Raw genomic sequence first — 22,631 nt, 5'->3', positions numbered from 1 at the left:
TCAGGAGCCTCACTTCCAGGGCTTCAGCCCATTCCTGGCACCCAGCGGCATGGGTCATCTGGCAAAACCCCCTCCCCCATTCTGCAGGGCAACTGCCTCTGCAACTGGGGAGCTCCCTGGTGAGGCAGTACCCCTGTTCCAGCACCCTCTGGCATGGGACAGACAGCCAGGGAGCTGCACTTGCTTGGCAGATACAGCCAGGGAGCAGCTCCCCACACCCTGGGTGTCCCATACTTGGCCTAGGGAAATATGGTCACCCTACTTATAGAAAAGGAGGATAGTCGTTGTCTATGACATTCCAGCAAAACTGTTATTTATTTATTTATTTACTTATTTGTTACTTCGAGGAAGGTTGCAATATGGACTCAGAGTTTTTTATCACCCACAAACTGACAAAAGTAGCATTAATCTAGGTTTAAGTTGGACATTAGACGAATAGTTCCTAACTGTCAGGGTAATTAATCACTAGAATAAATTGCTTGTTGAGGTTGTGAACAAACACCTGTCAGGAGTGGTCTAGATGGTGCTTGTTCCTGCCATGAGTGGAAAGGACCAGACTTGGTGACCTCTCAAGGTTCCTTCCAGTCCCATGATTCTATGAGTAAAGGTCTGATCACTACCTCCTTTCCCACTAATTTCTCTTACAATTCTCCAGTGTATGCTATTTACTGAGGGACCCACTGCTAATATACTTAATGTTTCTAGTTATGGATTACAGTCGAGCAGGCAGCAAAATAGCCAATACCCACCTGGACCTTCAAAATCATCATTCTACCTGCAAGCACTCTGAACTAATTGGTACTTCTGGGAATGATATCACAATGGATGTCAGCCAATCGTCTTTGTGAAGTGTGATGGGATTTGCAGATTTACTACATATTCAAGGCCAGTACTTCCAGGAATAACAGAAAGCCACATGAATATAACTAAGTGATAATTCTAAACTGATCTAGACTATTAACATAACAGCCAGACTTCAAACTCTCATATTATATTGGACCCAATCTTGCTCCTACTGAAGATAGAATTAGTGCTAGCATTTTACATTCCCTTGTGTCTGATTCACACAGATAATCGCTACGCATATCATCATTTTATATTTTAATAAGTACATTGCATGAAAATAATATGCTTTATGTTGCAAGTTGATGCTTAAAAGAAAAGGAATAATCTCCAAAGAAATACAAGCAAAATCTCAATCATGTGTAGTGCACTCACATTGTACACATTTGCCAGTTTTACTTCTTACTGATTGTTTATAATGGATCAAGTATGGGTAGACATATTAGTCTGGAACTGCAAAAACAACGAGAAGTCCTGTGGCACCTTATAGACTAACAAATTTATAGGACCATAAGCTTTCATGGGCAAAGACCCACTACATCAGATGCTGAGGCATGCATCTGAGGCATGTATCTGACAAAGTGGGTATTTGCCCGCAACAGCTTACACTCCAGTAAATCTGTTGGTCAATAAGGTGCCACAGGACTTCTCATCATAACAGGACAGATTCACAACTTTCATCCTAGCACAGCACAACCATTTACTCTCCATTATAAGCTAAACAGGCCCACTGACAGCAATTCCAAAACCCAAGGCAGAAAAGTCAACGGACTCCCTAGAAAGGATGGGCGTGACATGCCCTACAATTCGGCCCAGAAGAAATTTCTCTTCCTTCCACTCTCCTACTGTCTGTTTCTGTGGGTCATTTTCTCGAATATACATTTACCATCCACAGAGATCCTAACTTTCAGCTCTTACAAATGGGTACCCATCCAGTTGCCTTTCCAATCCACATGGGACCAGTGCAAGCTCAAGACATGCCTCAGAATTTATTCGTTTCTCAGATACTAACCAACTACTTTCCCATTAGATCACCACAGGAGTTTCTTCTCATTGGCTTTTGGGAGAATTTTGCAGAATAAACTGCAGTTTCTTTCACTGTGTCACTACATGAACTGTGTCTGGAACCCACGGGCAATAGAGCAACATCTTAAGAATAAACAATTCCCTCCCCAGGCCAGCTGATGCCCTAGTAGCCAGCTGAATTCTGGTTCTTTAAAATGTATTTCCAGACAAATGATCAAAAAGCTAGAAATGTGTGGGAAGGTAGGTACTTAGGAATGAAAATGCTGTAACTCAGATCCTAGTGGGGAACCAACACAGCAGCTATGATTTATGCATTTGTATTACTGTATCCAAATGAGATCAGACCATTATTGAACAAGATGTTGCCCTACAGAGACTACAATCTAAACAGACAAAACAAAGGAAGGACCGATAATTCCGTTTTACAGATAAGAAATATAGGCCAAGAGAGATTAAATGGTTTACCCAAAGTGACATTCTGCCACTCCCACACCCTGAGCCAGAACAAGCCCACAGCTGGCAGAGAATTCCCCTGCCATGGACACTGCATTGTGCCATCACAGACAGCCCTACCCCACCCCCACTGCCCATTCCAGCCACAAGAGGCAAGAAATTTGGGGCAAAGAATTGAAAACACAGCTCCTACTGCTGTACTCCCAGCACAATCCCTCATCTCTGGGTAATAACTCTTCTCAGAAATAAGTATGAACTTGTCAGACCATGAATAAATATGCTGAAAGGCAGTCAGACTGCTTGACTCAGTCCTTAGGCCTACAGCTGAAAGAATACAAACACTCTATGTCTGTGGTAAACAATTCTCCACATGGAATCATCTGCATATGCAACAATCTAAAAATGAGGCCAAACAGAGGTTCTTCTAAAAATATGGCCCTTTATGCCTAAATTCAGGGAACACTTAATATAAAGTTGATAAAGGTTACAGCAGCACAGTGGGTTCTCTCTGTGGTGGCGCCAATGATTCATTGGGTTTCTTTAGGCATGTTGGTTAATCTCCCAGAGCAAAAATGACTGTGACATTGTGTTCCAACTAATCCCTATCCCTCTGCCAGTTCCTCACTTAGAACATGAAGGAAATTCCCAACTAAAAGTCTGGCTGAAACACACAGAGAACTAATATATAGGAAAGGAAAAGCCTCAACATCAACCAATTACTTAAATAATGATTAAATTTGCCTATTGTGCACGCAAGGGCTTTATAAAGTTACAGCTGTGGATGTATGAACATCCTCACAATAATCCCCCAAGGCTTGTACGTCCCTCAACATGTTATGCATGCACCAGCCAAGGCTCTTTTGGGGGCATTACGTTCTTAGTCACAGATTCCAAGGCTAGAAGGGGCCATTGTGAGTATCTAGTAAGTCTGATCTCCTGCATAACCCAAGCCAGGAAACCACCCCCAGATAATTCCCACAGCAAAGCTTTTAGCGCTTGATTTAAAAACGGTCAGTGATGGAGCCTCCACCAGGATCATTATTAGTGAACACAAACCCTCTGGTGAGACTCCAATGCTGTTTCCTTTACACAGTCCCAACAGCAACACCCCCCTTGAATTGTCAGCCCATCTCCAAGCACCCCATCACCCCCAAACCATCTCCAAACACCAGTGATAAGCCTGTCATGAGATTAGCCATATGGCCACAAAGAAAGCTACCATCCCCACACCAAAACAACTTTTGTTGCAGGTGTTCCAATCTCCAGTCTGCCCCCAGCAGTCCTGTGCGCAGATTGGATCCTTCCCTCTTTGCCCTCGATCCCTACTCTGCGCCCCAGCCAGCCTATGACTCCTCCCCCCACTCGTTCCTCCCCTCACACTGAGGTCCCTGCTTACCTCTGTGCCCCTCCCCTCTTTTCCTTTCCCACATGGTATCTCAGCCATCCCCAGCCTGGCTCACTGGTCCTCTCTCTTTTCCCAGTTTGGCTATCTTACCTCCCTGCTCAAAGCCCTGCTCTCCCCGTCACTCAGATGGTTGCAGAAAAATTCATTCCTGGATACAAAGCGGCAGTGACTGCTGCTGCAGCAGGGCAGGCTCCTCACCCTGTCTCTGTTTTCCCAGCATAGTTGTGGGGCTGCAGCCTCAACACATCCTCTGGCTTCCAAGGGCCTCTGCTGCCCTGGTGCTCACTGGCGAGGTGCATGGAGCATAGGGGCCAGGCCAGTGGAGCTGCTTTGCAGCCCACAGCAGATGCGGGGACATGGGAGTGCACACCTAGGAGCTTTGCAGCCTGCCTAGGTAATATAAAGGGGCACAATGCTCCTGGCCATCACTGCCACTACTACAGTAGGGGCAGTAACTTAGGGTCTCAGGCCCTTTCAAATCACCCAGACCCCTGGGCAATTTCTCTCTTTGCCTTCCCTTACCAGTGGGCCTGAAGCTAAATTATAGTGTCACAGTCTGGCTCAATGTGATTGATTCATATGCCTCTAGCTTAATTTACACCTATGGGAGTATCCAAAAGAAAAGCCTTTAAGTTTAAGTTGATAACTAATGCCAGTAAAACAAATAGGCTACGTCTACACTAGAAGCATCTGTATACAGAAGTTATTGTTGGACATGATGTTGTGACAAAACTTCTGTTGAAAGATCATGTCTACCCATAAAAGCGAATCGACCTTTTGATCCACTTTGTCAAATTTATCTTTTGATCCACTCTGTCAACAAACAGTACCTTCAGAGCATCTACACAACTTTTTAGTTGTCAATGCAGCTTCTGTTAACAAAATACATATGTTTAGACTCTCCATGAGTTTTGTTGATAAAACCCCCATTTAGTTTACCAAACTCTCTAGTGTAGATGTAGCCACAGAGGTGAATGAATAGTATAGTTCATATTATGCTTCCACAATAAACCAAAAGAAAGGGGGATGAATCATGCCTGTATGTGACTATTTTGGGGAAAAAAGTGTGCTGTTTATTTGTTTTTAAACATGAAACTCTCTGCACTCAGTGGCTACCTCTACACTAGAAGCATCTGTCTAAAGAAGTTACTATCAGGAGAGATGTTCAAACAAAACTTCTGTCAACAGATCCTGTCTACATATAAAAGTGGATCAATCTTTTGATCCGTTCTGTTTTGATCCATTCTGATCCAGGGGCCTCTGGAGCATCTACACAGCTCTTTTGTCAACAAAACACATTTTAGCTAGCCTTCCGTCGACAAAACTGGAGAGTGTCCACAATACAAATGTGTTCTGTTGAGAATCTGTTTACAGCCAATAGCAGTTTTCCTGGCAAGGTTCTGTCTTGACCATATGAGGCACAGTGCCTCTGTTGACAAAAAAAATTGCATAAACGGTTTGGGAGGCCCTCTGGTGAGAGAGAGGGCTTCCAGTTCACTGGGCTGACCCGTTTGCAGAGCTTCCAGTTGACTGTTCTGTCAACAGAAGGTTGGGCAGTCTGGCCACTCTCTGTCAACACAAGGCATTGATGAGGGAGCCTGTGTTAGAAGTGGACATGTTCTGTAGACAGAAGTTCTGTCAGGAAATATCTGTCGACAGTGACTTCTGTCAACAGAACTCTGCAGTGCAGACACAGCTTTTGTGGGTAGAAGCTCCATGAGTTTTCTCTACAAAACCCGTTTTGTCTGCAAAACTCTGTAGTATAGACATAGGCAGTAAATTGTGGATCCCTTCCATACATTGAATTTACCTTCTATTATAAAGAATAAGACTCAAATGGTGTGTCTACACTAGAGTTTTGTAGACAAAAATTGTAGAACATCTACACACAAAATGCATTTTGTGTGTACAGGAAGATGAGGTATATGAGAATTTCTTCAGACAACTAAGAGAAGCTTCCAAATCACAGGTGCTGGTTCTCATGGGAGACTTTAATCATGCAGACATTTGTTGGAAGACCAATACAGCAGCACTCAAATAATCTGGGAAGTTTTTGGAGAATGTTGGGAATAACTTCCTGGTACAAGTGCTGAAGGAACTGACCTGGGGCCATGCACAGCTTGACCTGTTGCTCACAAACAAGGAAGAAATAGTAAGAGAAATAGAAGTGGGTGGCAACCTGGGCTGCAGTGATCACAAGATGGTAGAATTCAGTATTCTGACAAAAGGAAGAAAGGTGAGCGGTAAAATACAGACCCTTGATTTCAGAACAGCAGACTTCGACTCCCTGAGAGACTGATGGGCAGGATCCCCTGGGAAGCTAATATAAAGGGGAAAGGAGTTCAGGAGAACTGGCAATAATTTAAATAGGTCTTATTGAAGGCACAGGAACAAACCATCCCAATGGGCAGTAAGAAAAGCAAATACAGTAGTCAACCAGCTTGGCTTACAAGGGATATCCTTGTGAAGCTTAAACTCAAAAAGGAAATGTATAAGAAGTGGAAACTTGGACAGATGAGTAAGGAGGAGTATAAACATATGGCTGGAGAATGCTGGGGGGCAATCAGGAAAGCAAAAGCACAATTTGAACTGCAGCTAGCAAGGAATATGAAGGGCAACAAGAAGGGCTTCTAAGGTATGTTAACAATAAGAGGGTTATCAGGGAGGGTGTGGGGTTACTGGATGAGGGAGGTAACCTGGTGACAAATGATGTGGGAAAGGCTGAAGTACTCAATGCTTTTTTGCCTCAGTCTTCATGGATAAGGTCAGCTCCAACTATGGCACTAGGCAATGCAGTATGGGAAGGAGGTGGGCAGCCCTTGATGGAGAAAGAATGGTTTAAGAGCTATTTAGAAAAGCTAGATGCACACAAATCCATGGTTCCAGATTTAATGCATCCAAGGGTACTGCGGGCACTGGCAGATATCATTGCAGAGTCTTTGGCTATTATCTTTGAAAACTCAGGGAGATTGGGAAAGGTTCTGGATGATTGGAAAAAGGCAAATGAAATGCCCACCTTTTAAAAAGGAAAGGACAAGTCAGGGATCTATAGACTAGTCAGCCTCACCTCAGTCCCCAGAAAAATCATGGAGGGAATCCCCAAGGAATCCATTTTGGAGCACCTGGAAGAGGGGAAAGTGACCAAGAGTAGTCAACATGGATTCATCAAGGGCAAGTCATGTGTGATCAGTCTGATTAGGTCTAATGATGAGGTAACTCCATTAAAGTGCTGGCTGACAGGCTTGTGAGTTATGAGCTTTTTGATAAGTATCAGAGAAGTGGCAGCCTGTTAGTCTGTAGCTTCGAGAACAACAAAAAGTCTTGTGGCACCTTATAGACTAACAGATATTTTGGAGCATAAGCTTTCATGGGCAAAGAGCTGCTTCATCAGATTCATGAGTAAGGGGTGGTTTCAGAGGGGTATTTAAAGAGTGGGGTCCCAGGAAGAGGGAGGGCCAGAGCTGACAAGATCTATTCAGCAAGGTGGAAATGTCCCAGTATCAACAATACTTATCAAAAGAGGAAAAAACAAGTCAGATCAGACAGGGGGATGTCTGTTTTGTGTCCATTCATTCTTTGTCAAAGCGTGTTTACCATTTGTCCTACATACAAAGTATGTTGGCACATGATGGCATATATGATGGTACTAGAGGAACATGAGAATGTGCCCATGATTCTGTGAATAACCTGGTTAGGTCCAGTGATGGTACCTCCAGAATAGATACGTGTACAAAGCTGGCAACATGGGTTGTTGCAAGGACAAGTCCCAGGACCGGTATTATTGTGGTATAGCCTGTGGTTGCTGGTGAGAATCCTCATAAGGTTGCGGGGGTGGGTAGTCTGTAGGAGAGAACAGACCTGTCACCTAGGGCCCTCTGGAGTGGGCCATTCTGTTAATGACCTGAAAGTCTGTGTTTTACTGAAAAGGAACTTTAAGAAATGCCTGCAAGGAGAGAGTGCCAAACTCTCTTGTTAATATTCAAATTTGACTCATTTACATGTGTTTTGAACTGGGACGCCAATTACTTGGGCCACTATATGGACTTTTTTACATACTTTGTTTTATCCAACTCTTGACTTCCCCCGCTCCTAACGCCCCTCTTCTCTTCTGATTCGTCCACTTTGATTACAATTTTTCTGATTTGTCAACCTTGAAAACAATTTTTGGTTCTCTGTGCCTTAACTATTGAGTCTGTTCTGGTATGGCTATGGTCTGAAAAAGTGGGTCTATCCCACGAAAGCTCACCACCTAATAAATTATTTTGTTTCTCTTTAAAGCGCTACTGGACTGCTTTTTTGTTTTGATAGTATATAGACTAACACGGCTCTCTCTCTGTTACTATCTGTCAACAGAGTTGTGTTGACAAAACCTCTGTCGACAGAGTGCATCTACACACAAAAGAAAATAAACAGAGACATCCGCTCTGTCAACAGAAAGCAGCCAGACTGCCCTGCCCTCTGTCGACAGAGCGGCTGACTAGAAGCTCTGCAGACAGGGCTGCCCAGTGAGCCAGAAACTCTCTCTGTCAACAGAAGTCTCTGCACTGCACTTCTGTAAAAAGAAGCATTATTCTGCAAATTTTCAAGGGACAAAACTGTTGCGACAAATGCAGAATTCTGTCAAGACTGTTGACAGAATGCTTTGTGTGTGTAGATGCTCCCTGAGTTATGTTGACAGAAGGCCCCATTCTGTCAGCAAAACTCTCTAGTGTAGACACAGCTCTGTAGATAGAGGCTTCTAGTTAGACATAGCCAAACAGATTATAAACAACATATTTAGACTGCCTGCTCAACTTAATCCCCCAAAACAAAATAAAATATTCCTAAATAAAATTGGGGATTACTGGGGAATCTTTTCCAAAACTATAGGCAGAAACAGTTCTAGATTTACAGATTCTAAGCCAGAAATGAAAGCATCACAGAAAATTAGAGGCAATCTTCTTTCCACTGTAAATGTGCTTTAGGAAGACATATTGACTACAGTTGCTCTAATGAAAAAGCAATTGTTAGAGTATTCTCAGGGGAACAGTTTTAGTGTGCAACAGCAACCCATGCTCAGGGAAAGTTATGACTTAGAAAATGAGAACCAAATGGACTCTCAGCTGGGAAAAGCCAACAATAATTAATTTAACTATCATATGTGTATGGCTCTGATGTAAGTTTAAAAATTTCCCTTGAGAGAAACAAGGTCAATGGAGGGCATAGTTCATGTCTTACAACGAGCCTGGAGAATACTTATCCAGTAATAAAATACTGGCATTCCAAAAGCTTTATTTATTTTTTTGGTACAAGAAAAGATCAACTCTTTATCACTACAGAAGATTACTGACTTGGCTGTAAATAAGAGAGTGAATTCAGTATAGCATTTGCTTTTATAATTGTGACATAGGTGTAAGGGAAATTAAAGAAGAACTTTTGCTTTTCCAACTAACCTTAAAAAACCATATATGTTAGATATCTCTAGTGAAAAGAAAGAACAATGTCATTGAAGGGCTTTCATGCTAACTCTTTGATTAAAAACTTGCAAACAATTTGAGCCCTGCTGCTTTGTTTCATTTTAATGAGCAGTGAGTACCTTCCTTGTCCTTATTAAAGTAGTTAAGCTGCTTCTACATTCTCATTATCATTACCAGAGCACATCATGTGTTGTTCCCACAGTCATCTCCTTATAGTTTGAGAGACGATCAGAAAGTCAAATCAGATTGCTCAAATATACTTGGTAATAAAACTCCTATGGTGCTTTTCTAGGTGTCCATGGGGATTCTACAATTATTTACATTGCCGTGAGAGTTCTTATAATTACTATGATTGCACTTTCTCAGAGGAAATATTTCTATATCAATTAAAGCTACAGTAGGTTAAAAATGATACTCAGACGCAAACAGAATTCTGTTTTGTGGGGTTTGATCAAAACACATAATTAAACTACTGTTACGTTACATTAAACCTAAGTATTAGATTAACATACTCCACAACTTTATTTGAACTGATACTATTTACAAAAAGATCTTTGTTTAGTACTGCACAAAATATGTATTATGAAATTAAATTTGAAAAAGTATTTAAAACTGTTCAATAAACTAATATAATTCTATTCAAATCACATTGCTATCAATTAGACTTGCTTCACTGGTATATCTAGGCAATACCGTATCAGTAGAGGTGACAACTCTATCAAGCTACAAAATCTGAAAATCACTCAAAGGTAAAACATCAGTTCAAAAGTCAACTTTAAATGCTTACATTCCTTCCCCTTTGCATTAATTTCTTCATTGAATTTATCTAAAAGGCTGTTACAATAGCTGCTTAGCAGCTCATTCAAATCCCTCCTAATATTAACTTCTGCTATGGTGACTATAAGAAATTACCCAACTAATAATGGCTGGATAGTAGAGGAATGAGAGGGAATTGGTTTATAAAAACCTAGATGATGTTTCTCCTTCACTGCTCTTCATGGCTACGTCGACACTAACATTCCGCTTTTCAAAGAGGCATGCAAATAAAGGTGGAAATCAAAAATGCAAATGAAGCACAGATTTACATATCTGGCACCTCATTTACATATTCTTTTGAAAGAGCTTCTTTCAAAAGAAGAAAAACAGTGTAGACACAGCTCTTTCAAAAGTAATCCCCATCTTTGAAATAACCCTTCTTCCTATTTTTAGGTTGTGATCGCTGTTGGGGGTGGGGCCTGTGCACATGTGGGAGGGGTCCCCACACCGGGCCCTGGACAGGCATGCAGGGCACATGCCTGGGGATTGGGCGGAGTAGCCCTGCCAATGGCCCAGCGGTGACAGATACCACAGCGGCTGGGCCATCCCAGAGCCCCCTGCAACAAGCAAGGAGGGACAGTGTGGGAGGACATGGTGACTGGCTCATGGTACCCATTCACATGACTGACAGGGCACTGCCCTCTCCTCTTAGTCTTCACAGCCTCAACGTCTGTGAGCCACCCCAGCCCCCTGGATGTGCCAGGCAGCCCTGCAGAGGCTGAGGAAGGGGAATGAGTGACACACCCCAGGACCTGGCATCATACTGGGTGGGCCCACCACCGCAGCCAGGCTGATGAGCTGGTGGCAGCCCATATGGCCATGTGGTGGGAGCAGAACCTCTTGCTGCAGGAATGGCCCTCCATGGAGTGGGAGGCCAGGGAATAGGTGGCGGGGTACCTGGACACCCTCACCCAGGCCATCGCCAAACGCCTGGCCCTGCTGCCCACTCCATAGATGGCCTCTCCCATGGCCCTTCCCTGCCCCTGCCCCTCCTCTGCCCCCACAACCCCCCACCCCTGCACCCCTCCTGCCCCTGCCCCCCCCGACACCCTTCCTGCTTCCCCCACCCTCTCCGCTCTGCTTCCAGCCACCATGACCATAGCCAAGCGGGAGGAGCTCTTGCAGTGGCTATGGACAGGCAGGCCCAGCCCATCCCTGGCTCCACTGCCCCCACCCTGCTGCCAGTCTGAACCCATCTCAGCCCCGCCACGACCCTACATACCTGTTCTCCCTGCGCCATACCAGTCCTGCCATGGATGGTAGTGGCACCAAGGGCTGCCATGGCTCACGGCCCACCACCCAATGGAGGACTGAGGCTCCCCCACCCCCAATGTAAATAGCATGTAGAGTCTTAGTTTTTGAACAACTAACAGTTAAATTTATTGAACCATGTCCATGTTGTGCCTCAGGTGGGGATGGTGAGGGAAGTGTGTGTGGGCGGGGTTGCTGGTGGGGTGGAAGTGGGTGCGGGAGGGAAGAGGGGGTTGCATGGGGCAGACCAGGGCAGGGTCGGAGGGCCCTGGGCAAAGGCCTCCCAGAGGACCTCCCACACGTGCACCCCGTCCTGGTGCAGCTGGTGGCATGGGACCACACCTGTCTGCTCATAACGTGGCACAGCCTTGGCTGACCAGCGCACCACAAAGAGCTCCTGCTTGCTCTCCATGAGGTTGTGGAGATCACAGCAGGCACCCACGCCTGCAATCACGCTGAGGAGGCCTACCTCCAGGCATGTCAGGGGGCACCTGTAGTGTGCCTTCAGACACCCAAATACCCACTCCACCATGTTCCTGGCCTGGTTGAGCTGGGTGTTGTAGCAGTCCTGGTTCTTGGTGATGTGTCCCGTGTACAGATGCATTAGCCAGGCCTGGAGAAGGTAGGCCACATCAGCAACAATGCACAGGGGCATGGTTGTATCCCCCACTGGGAGCTCCTGTGGGGGCACGTAGGTGCCATTGGCTGTCCTGCACCCAAGCCCAGGCATATGTTCATAAACTGTCCTCAGGCATCCACAAGGGCCTGGAGGATGATGGAGTGGTAGCCCTTCTGATTGATGTAACGTCCTTGGCTGTGTGGTGGGACCAAATGGCAATGTGGGTGCTGTCCAATGCGCCAATGCAGCTGGGGAATCCCAGCTGCTGGAACCTGGCCATGGCAGTTTCCACCTCCCCCAAGAGGATAAGGTGGCACAGGAGGATCCTGTTGATAGCACTGATGACCTGCATGGAGTGGAGGGTACGGGAGCCCATGAGTGTGCAGCTGCATGTGGGCGGGACCACCTCACTGGGTTCCTCCTTGACGCCCCCTCCCTGGGATCTCCCCATTGAGACCCCCTCCCTGGGACCACCCCCCTTGGGACCCCTACCTGGGACCCCCTCCTCGAGACACCTGCCCTGTGCCCCACCATGGATGCATGGCCCCGGCTGACTTACTTTATGAAGGACGACCCCGACAGTGGCCTTCCCCACCCTGAATTGGTGGCTGACCAAGCAGTTGCTGTCCGGGGTGGCCAGCTTCCACACTGCAATGGCTACGCTCTTCTCCAGGGGGAGTGAAGGCCACATGTGGGTATCCTGGTGACAAAGTGCTGGTATCAGCCACTGGCACAGCTCCATGAAGGTGACCTGGGTCATCCAGAAGTTGCAGAGCCACCACTTGTTGTCCCACTCCTCAAGGCCAATGTTGTCCCACCATTCCTTGCTGGTGGGGTACCACCAGAGACAGCCGCAGGCCCGGGGAAGGGGATGCTCCTGATGCAACATGGGGGAGAGAGGCCCGCAGGAGGGTGGCCATGTGGCAGGCAGCATGGAGCCTGAGATGGCACATTGCCAGGATGGCCATCAGGCTGAAGAAGACGTCCAGGACTTCCCCATCCATAAAGTGCTGTGGGTCCATGGCAAGCATGGTGTTGGGGCTGAGAAAGGGTCTGCTGGTGCTGTGCTGGAGTTTGCATGCTGCAAGCAGCCTGGGTCCTCAGCATGTGCACGGGGGGAGGGGCGGTTATTTGGGAGGGGCTCCTGAAGAGGGCGGCTGGCCAGTGCTCCAGGAAGGGCTTGTTGGCCATTTGACCATGCCCTCACCATTTCCTGCCCCGTTGTTTCTAAAGGTGGCTCTTGGCTATGTAGCCACTCCATTTTGAAATGATGTAGGGGGGGATCTCTTCAATGTTGCAGATTGAAATGTAGATCCATGTTTTGTGTGTAGTCACTTCGTTTTGAAGTGATTCACTTTGAAGTGACAGATTGGGATTATCCCTTTCAACGTCACTTGCTAGCGTGGCCACAGCCATATTTTTGAGCAATAACACTGTTGAGGCAAATGCACAATTCTGTCTGCACTCTGTTGACAGAAGGCTTTATGTGCTTAGGCGTTTCCTGAGGTGTGTCAACAGAAGGCCCTTGCTGTCAGACAAAACTCTCTAGTACAGACAAAGCTGAAGTGTATTGTATGTGCACTGTTGTCATCACATGTAAATCTCTGTGAAATGAAGTGTAAAATGTAATCCTTATTATGAAACAGTCATTGGTTCTATTATTAGTGACATGCATATAGAGAAAATTATAATTAATAACTAGTGAAATGATTAATATGCAGAAATCAATTAGCTCATACTCGTACAAAGAAAACTATCACTTTGTACATTACATACATATTATACTAAATTGAACTACTTAAATTCAACACAAATGATTTATGTTCTCACCAAAGGGTCCAGTCATGACCACAGCATGGTTGAACATTTCCCAAGTAGAATCCCAGCGACTGAGTGACTTCTACGAGGTTGGTGAAGTCCAGACTAATGCTGTTGAAAAGTACAGAGGTCATGATGATCTCATCAATAGCCCATACATCTTCTCCTTGAGAAGAATGATACGGTTGCCACCATCTGAACTGAATACCAAATTGTCTTGCATCTTCAGGTAGCTCCACAGAAATTATTCTGAAAAACAAACCCAAGTTCTTATTCATATGGTTATTATACATAATAATTTTGTGGGAATCCAAAATGGTTCCTTTTTATTTTAAAATACATATACAATCTAAAGATTATGGGCTAAATTCTGCCTGAAGTCTACATTAGTTTCTACTATTGTAGATGCAACAGTTGGGGAGAGATTCAAAGGCAGAAGAAATTAGGGCCTTTGGAGTTGAACAAACAGCCATTACATCTTCTCTGCCGTGCAAACTTGGGGGTGCAGGATTCGTGCACCCCAAGACTGGATGTAGCTGGTGATGCAAAGGTGGCTAAAGGTCCCTTTGATAGAGCCCATTCCCACAGTAGTTTCTTCCATGCTGCTACTAAGGAGCCCCAGGCAGATTTCAAAGCTTCCCTTCCATGTGAGAAATCTGTAGTGAATGAAACAGCTCTTGTTGCTTTAGAAATGAAATTTGAGCTAAAACAAAACGGCCCATATTGGCACAAGAAGGGGCAATATGCATCACCTTCCATCAGCTTAAATGTCTCAGTCTCAATGTATTTTGTTTTGATCTGATAAGATATGTACACTACGTCTACACTACAGAGATCTTTCAAAAGAAGCCCTTCCGGAAGATCTCTTCTGAAAGAACTTCTTTTGGAAGATCAGGTCCACGCACAAAAAAGCGAATCAAAAGAGTGATCTGCTCTTTCAAAAGAGAGTATCCACACAACCCCAGCTCTTTCAAAAGAATGGTATGGGGATTGAAAAAAAAGGCCCCATGAGGACTTCTCTTTTGAAAAAAAGGGCCTGTGGAGCATCTACACATGTTGTCTTTCTAAAGAAGCTTCCAAAAGGAAGAGCTCTTCCTGAAATGGGAGAGGAAGAGCAATTTTGAAAGGAGCTCCACATTCTTTCGATTTACTTTCAAAAGAATGCCTTTTGCGGGTAGATGATCTGCAGGATCTTTTGAAAGAGCCCCCTTCTTTTGAAAAAATCTTTTGAAAGAACTTGCTAGTGTAAATGCAATGATAGTGTGTACGCTGTACTCTATAGTATAGGAATACTTTTAATTTCAAAGGTATTTTCATTGCAGCATACAATGGAGTTGTGGATTCACCTACAAGAATTAACCATAGCAAATTCTGAGCTGGAGGACCAATCAAGATTAATCTTTCAGGCACAGAGACTATGTGTAGTCTTGTGAGGCATATATATTTATTTTATTGCTGTGTAGAAATTTTATCATAGGTTAGGCCCATGAGCTTACTGTGCTGTGCAAGGTCACTTGATTTGTCATAGCAACTATGACAACAAATCTGTACTTGACAAACTGTGAAGAAAATTAAGAATAAAATCTAATTTCAAGGAGCAATTATCTCATACAGCAGCAGGGAGCACACATTAATTGCTATGACATTGACACCTTCTTGAAAGCTCCATACATCACTAGTACCATGCTGCCCATATACAACATACAACGTGAGATGTGAAGCAGAATGGCAAAATGGACATTTGTCTCCATCAGTGTACAATTAATTACAGGTAAAGGGGTTTTCAGTAAGTGTATACTGAGGCTCAGGCTTTTTTTATAAAAGGGAAATTTAAATAAAAGAACAAGTCAGATACACTCAGCACTAAGTTTCTCCAGATTTTATGATTTTTCAAAGTTTGTGGTACAATCTTCTGTTCCTTGTGATGTGTGAAATTATCTTCTACCTTTAGTGATCTTTGCCCAAAAGCTTTATGGAGGTTCTAGGCTCATGAGATGGCATTCAGAATTGGCAAACACAATTTGTGAAACACATAAAGGTTGAATCTCTCTAGTCTGACATTCTCTGGTCTGGCAATATCTGTGGTCCAACATGATTTGCATTAGCCAGGCATCCACTTATCATGGGTATGGCCAAGTTTCCTGTGGTCCCATAAAGCTTGTTTACAACTCCCAGACCTGGTTCTCAGTGCTCTGTGCTGCTCCTTAGCTCCAATTACTTCTAAATGTCTTCTAAGAACCCAGTAAGGAGAGGGAGTGCTGGTAATTCTGCTAGACAATATAGATCTCCTGTGGTTTGACAAATTCTCTGGTTTGGCATCGGTCAGGTACCCCAAGGCTGCAGGACTAGAGAGGTTCTATACACATACACAGACATATACACTGAAAAAAATAGCTCAGTTACTAATATGGATGGATATTTAAATACAACAGCAATGTCAACTGGCTTGCTATTACTGAGTAGTCATGTGATACTGCAGGATCTTCGCAAAGGCTGACTGAACAGGTTAGACACATGTGTTCCTTTATACTGGCACACAGGAAGATGAAACTGTCTTCTTAGGCTTTAAGAGCACCTGTGGAACCACTCCACAGCTACTATCCTGGGTTGTGATAGTGTTGATGGGCACTGCATTCCTCCTCTGAGAGGAGGTTTTTGCTAGGGGATCAGTGTAATGGATGTAAGGACTTAACCACTTCATAGCACTAGAACATGCAGGAACAATGAAATCTCTCTTGGTGGCCCCTTCGCTAACCCCTTTCAACAGAACCAAGCTGCTCCATCAGTGGCTGTTTGCAGTTTGTGACTTTCTAAATAAGGTGGAGAGGCACTAAATGGGTTCTACTAACTTCAGCTGACCTCCTTCTATCTGGTTTCAAACCCAAGATGCATTTTTGAGAAACTTTGTGAAAAATCTATTAAATCATTTTAAAGTTAGGGGATGTAGAAAATATGTATTTTCTTCTTTAAAACCAAGATTAAACCTAAACAATTATTCCCAATTTACAAATGAGGAAACTGACACATTTAGGCCGTTTCTACACAGGCCACTTTCTTCAAAAGTGGCATGGTAATACACGGACCAAAATATGCTAATGAGGCATGGATGCAAATTCCCCAGACCTCATTAGCATAGCATCACATGATTTGGAGTTCGGAAGACCGTTCTTCTGGACTCCAAAATGCCGTGTAGAAGTGCGGCCCCTGGGGAGCTTCCAGGAGAAGGACTTCCTTCTGGAAGACCCCCCCGGGGGCCACGCTTCTAAACGGCATTTTGGATTCCAGAAGAACAGTCTTCCGGACTCCAAATTACATACCATTATGCTAATGATGCATGGGGAATTTGCATCTGTGCCTCATTAGCATATTTTGGGCCATGTATTACCATGACACTGGCCTGTGTAGAAACGGCCTAAGTGTTTAAGTAAGTTGTCTAAGACACACAGGAAGGTCTAGAGAACAAATAAGAATCAGCTCTCCCAACTCCTGTGTACATTAATCACAAAACCAACCTTTTACACACACACAGAAAATATCCTTGTCCACAAGGAGTATCAAGCCTACAACCTTCTGGGTAGGTTTTTCTTGGCATAAATGGCAGTTATGTGCTGAACTTCCACTGAAAGCTAAATGAGTTTTTGTACATAGTGCTTTGTTTCCCACAAGCCAATAAAATGAAGGAAGCTGGGAAGAGCTAGCACTGTTATCATTAAAGAATACTGCGCCGCGCACAGAAGGGCTACGTATACACTAGAGGTTTCGTTGACAAAACTTGTGGCGCATCTACACACAAAATACATTTTGTTGACAGTCTGTCAACAAAATGCAGCACTTCTGCTGACAGCATTCTGCTTCTTGGCGATGAAGAATAATGCCTTTGTTGACAGTTTCTGTTGACAAAAAAGCCGTGTAGACGCTCCAAGGGACCCTCTGTCAATAGAAAGGGCTTCCGGTTAACCAGGCAGCCCTGTTTGCTGAGCTTCCACTTGGCTGTTCTGTCGAGAGAGTGGCAGGGCAGTTGCCGGAAGATCTCTTTTGACAGAAACTTCTGTTGAGAAAACTGCTGTAGTGTAGATGTAGTTAATATGGAGTATGGCACATGAAAGTATGACTTTCTAAGAACTCATTTCTATTTTAGTGTCTGACTCTGATATCTACTATTTAATTTCTTTTGTATTATTTAAATTCACATAAGTAGCTGCTGTTCCTGGCTGACAACATTAGCAACTAAAAATCCCAAAAGTAGTCCCTACACACATCAAAAACATATTGATAATGAAAAATCAGCTAATTACATGATTGTTAAAATAAACAAGTCACCCTCACAACACTGGTCAAATAGAATATTCAACAATGACAGGCTATGAAGTGCATATGTTAGCACCCAGAACCTGAGTGTATTTACAATTACAACAACATCTCTTGTTTGACTTTGTTTGTTTCTCTTTGTTTGATTTGCAAGACATAGATAAAAAAGATGAGGATTCTTGCTGGTGACTTTTCCACCACAGAGAAGAAAAGTGTTCTTAGTACCATTACCACGTACCATTATCTTTTTTTTTTAAACCAGCTGAGAGACCTTTGGTCTACTCTCATTCTTTCAAGCTATGCACATACATAATATTTGAAAACCCACCGCTGTTCTTAGAAGAAAAATGTTGCTGTCAAATAGCAGTAGATTACATGCACTTTTCAGCAGAATATTAAATATGCAATTTTTTCATGACTGAAGATTAATTAAATTGCTGGATACAGATTGACTGCCAAACTTTATAGCAGTCCATCTGTCAGAAAAAAACCTAGACATTTTTAGGCAGCTTAACATACAAAGGTGAAGCTTTCTTCATATTCTTAATCATAATTATTGTCAGCATTACCTTCAGGTTTGCATGTCTTTATTTTTTTCCATCTTCTGATAATCTAATAAAAAAACTATGGGAGCTATAACTTGTATGTTTTGATCATATATTGAGTATATGTTGAGGTTAGTCCTTAGTGTCACCAGAACAATGGAAACTAAACTGCTTATACCATTGATCAAACAGAAAAAATGTCTGCAGCACCAAGGTAGATTACTATATTTATATATGAAACTTGATTAATATCAGTTAATGGGATGTGTGTTTGCTTTTTTATTGTAAAAAATCAATACCACTGTGTATTAAAAACCTTTTGGGAAATATAAATCCTATAGTTGTAATTTTTGATCTAAAAATTAGAAACAGCACCATATAAAATATATATGTGACCATAATAAAGGAAGCGAAAGAAAAATTTGAAGGAGGACTATTGGCATTAGGGTTTATACAGTCACTCTCTAGGAAATATTTTAAACTTCAAAAATTAAAACCTAAATAACGGTGAGTGTCATTGCCCTCATTCTATGGTACACTACTTATTACTCCCAATAAATATTTTAATGTTACAGATTTGTTTCCATTGTAATGTTCTTAATTATCTTCTGTATTTGCTAGTTATTACATGAATGGGAAGAGTGAATAAAATATCTCTGTGATATAGCCTCATCTGTGTTTGATAAATGCCCACTTTAATTACCATTTAACAACAGTCAGCAAGTAAGGCAAAACATGTTGATGTGTAAGAGCTCAGTTTTCAATTTGGATGGCTCAGGGGTTTGCAGGATTTCCCTGAAGAATGTGAGGCATCCTCATGGTTAGAGTTTGCCTCCTTCTTGGGCCCACAAACTCCTAGTCTAAGCAGATGTTGTGGCAGGATATCTCTGGGTTTAATGCTGGGCATATTTTATATTAACCTTCTCCTTTCCTGGGGCTGTTTCCAAGGGAGGGGATAAGGCTGATTCAAGCAAATCTAAGGTCTGTGAGGCCATTATCCCTCTCTCCCTCCAATCTGCCACAAAGCCAGAGATTTACAGTAAACCCTCATTTTTCGTGGCTTCACGCTGCGTGAAACTCTCGTTAACATGAGTTTTGCACAATGTGAAGCAGCTGGGCTCTCAGCCTGCCTACCTTCCTGCAGCTGCAGGCAACCAGGCAGGCTTACAGCCCCTTCCCCCTGATTCCCAGAGTGGCACTGGGCACAGCTGTGGGAAGGTAGGGGGAAGTCTTTTAGCTTGTCTAGCTGCCTGCCCTTGTGGGCAGTCAGGTGAGCTAAACCCCCCTTCTCCCTGCCCGGAGCCACAGGGAAGTGGTGGCTGCAGACACTTCTTGCCCGGAGCCTCGGGGAAGCAGCGGCCATGGGCACCCCCTGCTCCCTCCCAGGGCCCCAACCCATCCCCCAAGCCCTCCCCTCAACTCACACAAAATTCAAGGTATTTGGAACGCAACCCATGCGTACCTCAATGGATTACTGTACTGTGAAACTTTTAGCCCCCTCTTCCACAACTGCTCCAATTAATTTAAGCTGAAGGGACGTTCTACATCATCTGTTTTAATATGCATGGGCAAAAGAGCAATGTTTTTAAAATTGGTGCATCTGTTTGTAGAGGGAGAGAAAAGCTCATGTTAAATAGAATAGGGGGTAAACCCATTGTCTCAGACTGACCTAGGATAAAAACAGAGCATGCTGATTCAGCACTGGATTTAAACTGCCATCACCGAACACTCAGCAAGAAGTAATCCACATATCAAACCATACCAGGGCCCTCTGCAGGTTTTGTAGCAAAGTTTAAACTGGTTCAAGGAGGACTGATTGTACAAAGGAAAAATCACTGATGCACATCTACTCCTCACTTTTCCGCAGTTCAGCTTTACAATATATTGGAAACAGCTTCAGTTCTATTTGGGATAAACAATTTTGTGTTGAAATGCATCCTGGTGCAAGAAGATGCAACTACATTGAAATCAACTTATGTAAGAATTTTCTTTGCCAGTGTCTAAGACTCAAGCACACATATGGCTATGTCTACACTGGAGAGTTTTGTTGACAAAACTGGGGTTTTGTTGAAAAAACTCATGGAGCATCTACACACAAAATGCACTTTGTTGACAGAAACTGTCAAAAAAAAAGCCACGTAGATGCGCTGGGGGGCCCTTCTGATGACAGCGCAGATCAAAAGACTGATCCACTTTTATATGTAGATGTGGTCTATCAACAGAAGTTTTGTTGGAGCATCTCTTCTAACACTAACTTCTGTAGACAGATGCTTCTGGTGTAGATGTAGCCAGAATGCTCAGGATACACTGATTTTCAGTAACACAATAAATCAGCCAGTGTAGAGTGTATACATTAGTCCCCCCCACATCTTAGTGCAGTTGTATTTATACTCTATACTGCTGCATTTTACAGCCCACAATATTAGTGGACTTTGGATATCACTTTTCATAATTATAATCTATATACCTTGGCTCATGATAGTTGAGAAAAGAATAATGTTCTAGTAGTTTCCATGTAATTCCATTGTCATAGGAATAGTGTAGTAAAACTCCTTCTCCTGGTTGGTCAGGTGCTTTGCATGTACTCAGCACAGACTTGCTTCCCAGGCGCAGAGTGAACTGGAGGAACCTAGATCAGAATTACACAACTATTGGTAGGGTACCATTTACTCAGCATTTTTTCTTACTCATATTTTCTGACCTTGGAAATCTAGACAAATATTGAGAAACCCCAGTTCTGAGTTGTTTCTAGTTGAAATGGCTTTTACAATCAAGTAATGCAATGTGGCACATATATTTTTAAAATGCCAATCGTTACAGCATTTAATTTTTTATTAGGCACTAGAGAGGGGGAGATGACACTGAATGGATCTAATCAGATGCCACAAGCTGTCAAACAAACACAACCTTATACATAATTAATTAGCACTTGGCTCTGACACTCAGTTTTGATATTAACATTTCATATTTTCAAGCCTGACTATACAATAACTGGCCCCAGGTCTATTTCTAAAACAGAGAAAATGAAAGGACTATAGTTTATTCCACACAATCAAAATTAAAATATGAAACCAAATGTTCTATATTTTTTCTGATAATACTGCACGAGAGGTTAAATGAAGCAAAAAGTGAAGATGAAATGATCAGCCAATTATAGTCTCTAGACTTGTTTACAGCACATTACCAGCCTCTCTTATTCACCTGGACTGTGAGCTGTCAAGAAAAGAAGTGATTAGTTGACGTCTTCCATCTTTGTTAAAAACCAAGGCCTTGCCACTTGCTAGGACTCCACAGCCAAAGCTGACTTCAGCACCACGGATAGAGTAAAAATTATGATAGGATGAGAGCCTGGAGCTACCAAAGCTTTCGGAAATAAACATGGGGAAGGTCTGCGATGCCATTTCACATGCAGGTCCTGAGTACCCAGGATCACATCTATAAGAAAAGATACATTAAAACATAATTCATCTCAAATAAATGTTATATACTCTTTTCTCTCATATGGAAGACCCAGATACAGTGTGCAAACAAACATAACAGTGCGAAACTTTTAAAATCTTAAAATAAAACCATTGGCTCTCTGAAAACTAAAGTGAGAGAGTCTTCAAAATAATCCATACTGTATTCAAATATACTTATGGATGAAATATGTGTTTTGGTCAATATTTAGCTGTTGGGTCAATTTTTTTAAAGTTCGTCTTACTAGAGGTCAATATCTACATATCTTAAAAATATAGAGATTGCCTACTTCTTGTTTGTGGTACTAAGACTCCACTGTCACATGTCAAATAATTAGTTTGACACTATGTATCTGTAAAAAACTCAAAACTGATTACAGTTAATACCACACAATACAACAGAACTCAGAAAATATTCAGAATAACATCTTCAAAAATGGCAAATGATTTTGAATGCCTTAAGTTTTAATGAGATACTCTGAAGGAGCCTGCCTTTCAGAAAGCATTGCCCCTTTGAAAACCAGGCTGGTTTTGGTAGTAATATAAAGATTCTAGTCTCTTCAAAAGTAGCACCGTTTAATAGGAAACGGCAAAGCTACAATTTATCATAAAAAGCACATAAAATATGCATCT

General features: G+C 43.0%; 1 protein-coding gene across 1 annotated transcript in view; it reads right to left on the bottom strand.

The window, feature by feature from the left end:
* The window catches only part of RELN (reelin), a 543,431-nt gene that overhangs the window by 153,500 nt on the left and 367,300 nt on the right, over window positions 1–22,631 (bottom strand). Inside the window, exons 18-20 of the mRNA XM_075016845.1 lie at window positions 21,742–21,975; window positions 21,008–21,169; window positions 13,700–13,936 (exon numbers count right to left, since the gene is read on the bottom strand). Of these exons, the coding sequence (XP_074872946.1) occupies window positions 13,700–13,936; window positions 21,008–21,169; window positions 21,742–21,975 (633 nt within the window). The remainder of the gene's footprint in view (window positions 1–13,699; window positions 13,937–21,007; window positions 21,170–21,741; window positions 21,976–22,631) is intronic.

The sequence above is a fragment of the Carettochelys insculpta genome, chromosome 1 (assembly GCF_033958435.1).
Source record: "Carettochelys insculpta isolate YL-2023 chromosome 1, ASM3395843v1, whole genome shotgun sequence".
Classification (NCBI taxonomy): domain Eukaryota; kingdom Metazoa; phylum Chordata; order Testudines; family Carettochelyidae; genus Carettochelys; species Carettochelys insculpta.
The sequence above is the reverse complement of the archived record's forward strand: the minus strand, read 5'-3'. Positions and strand labels throughout refer to the sequence as shown.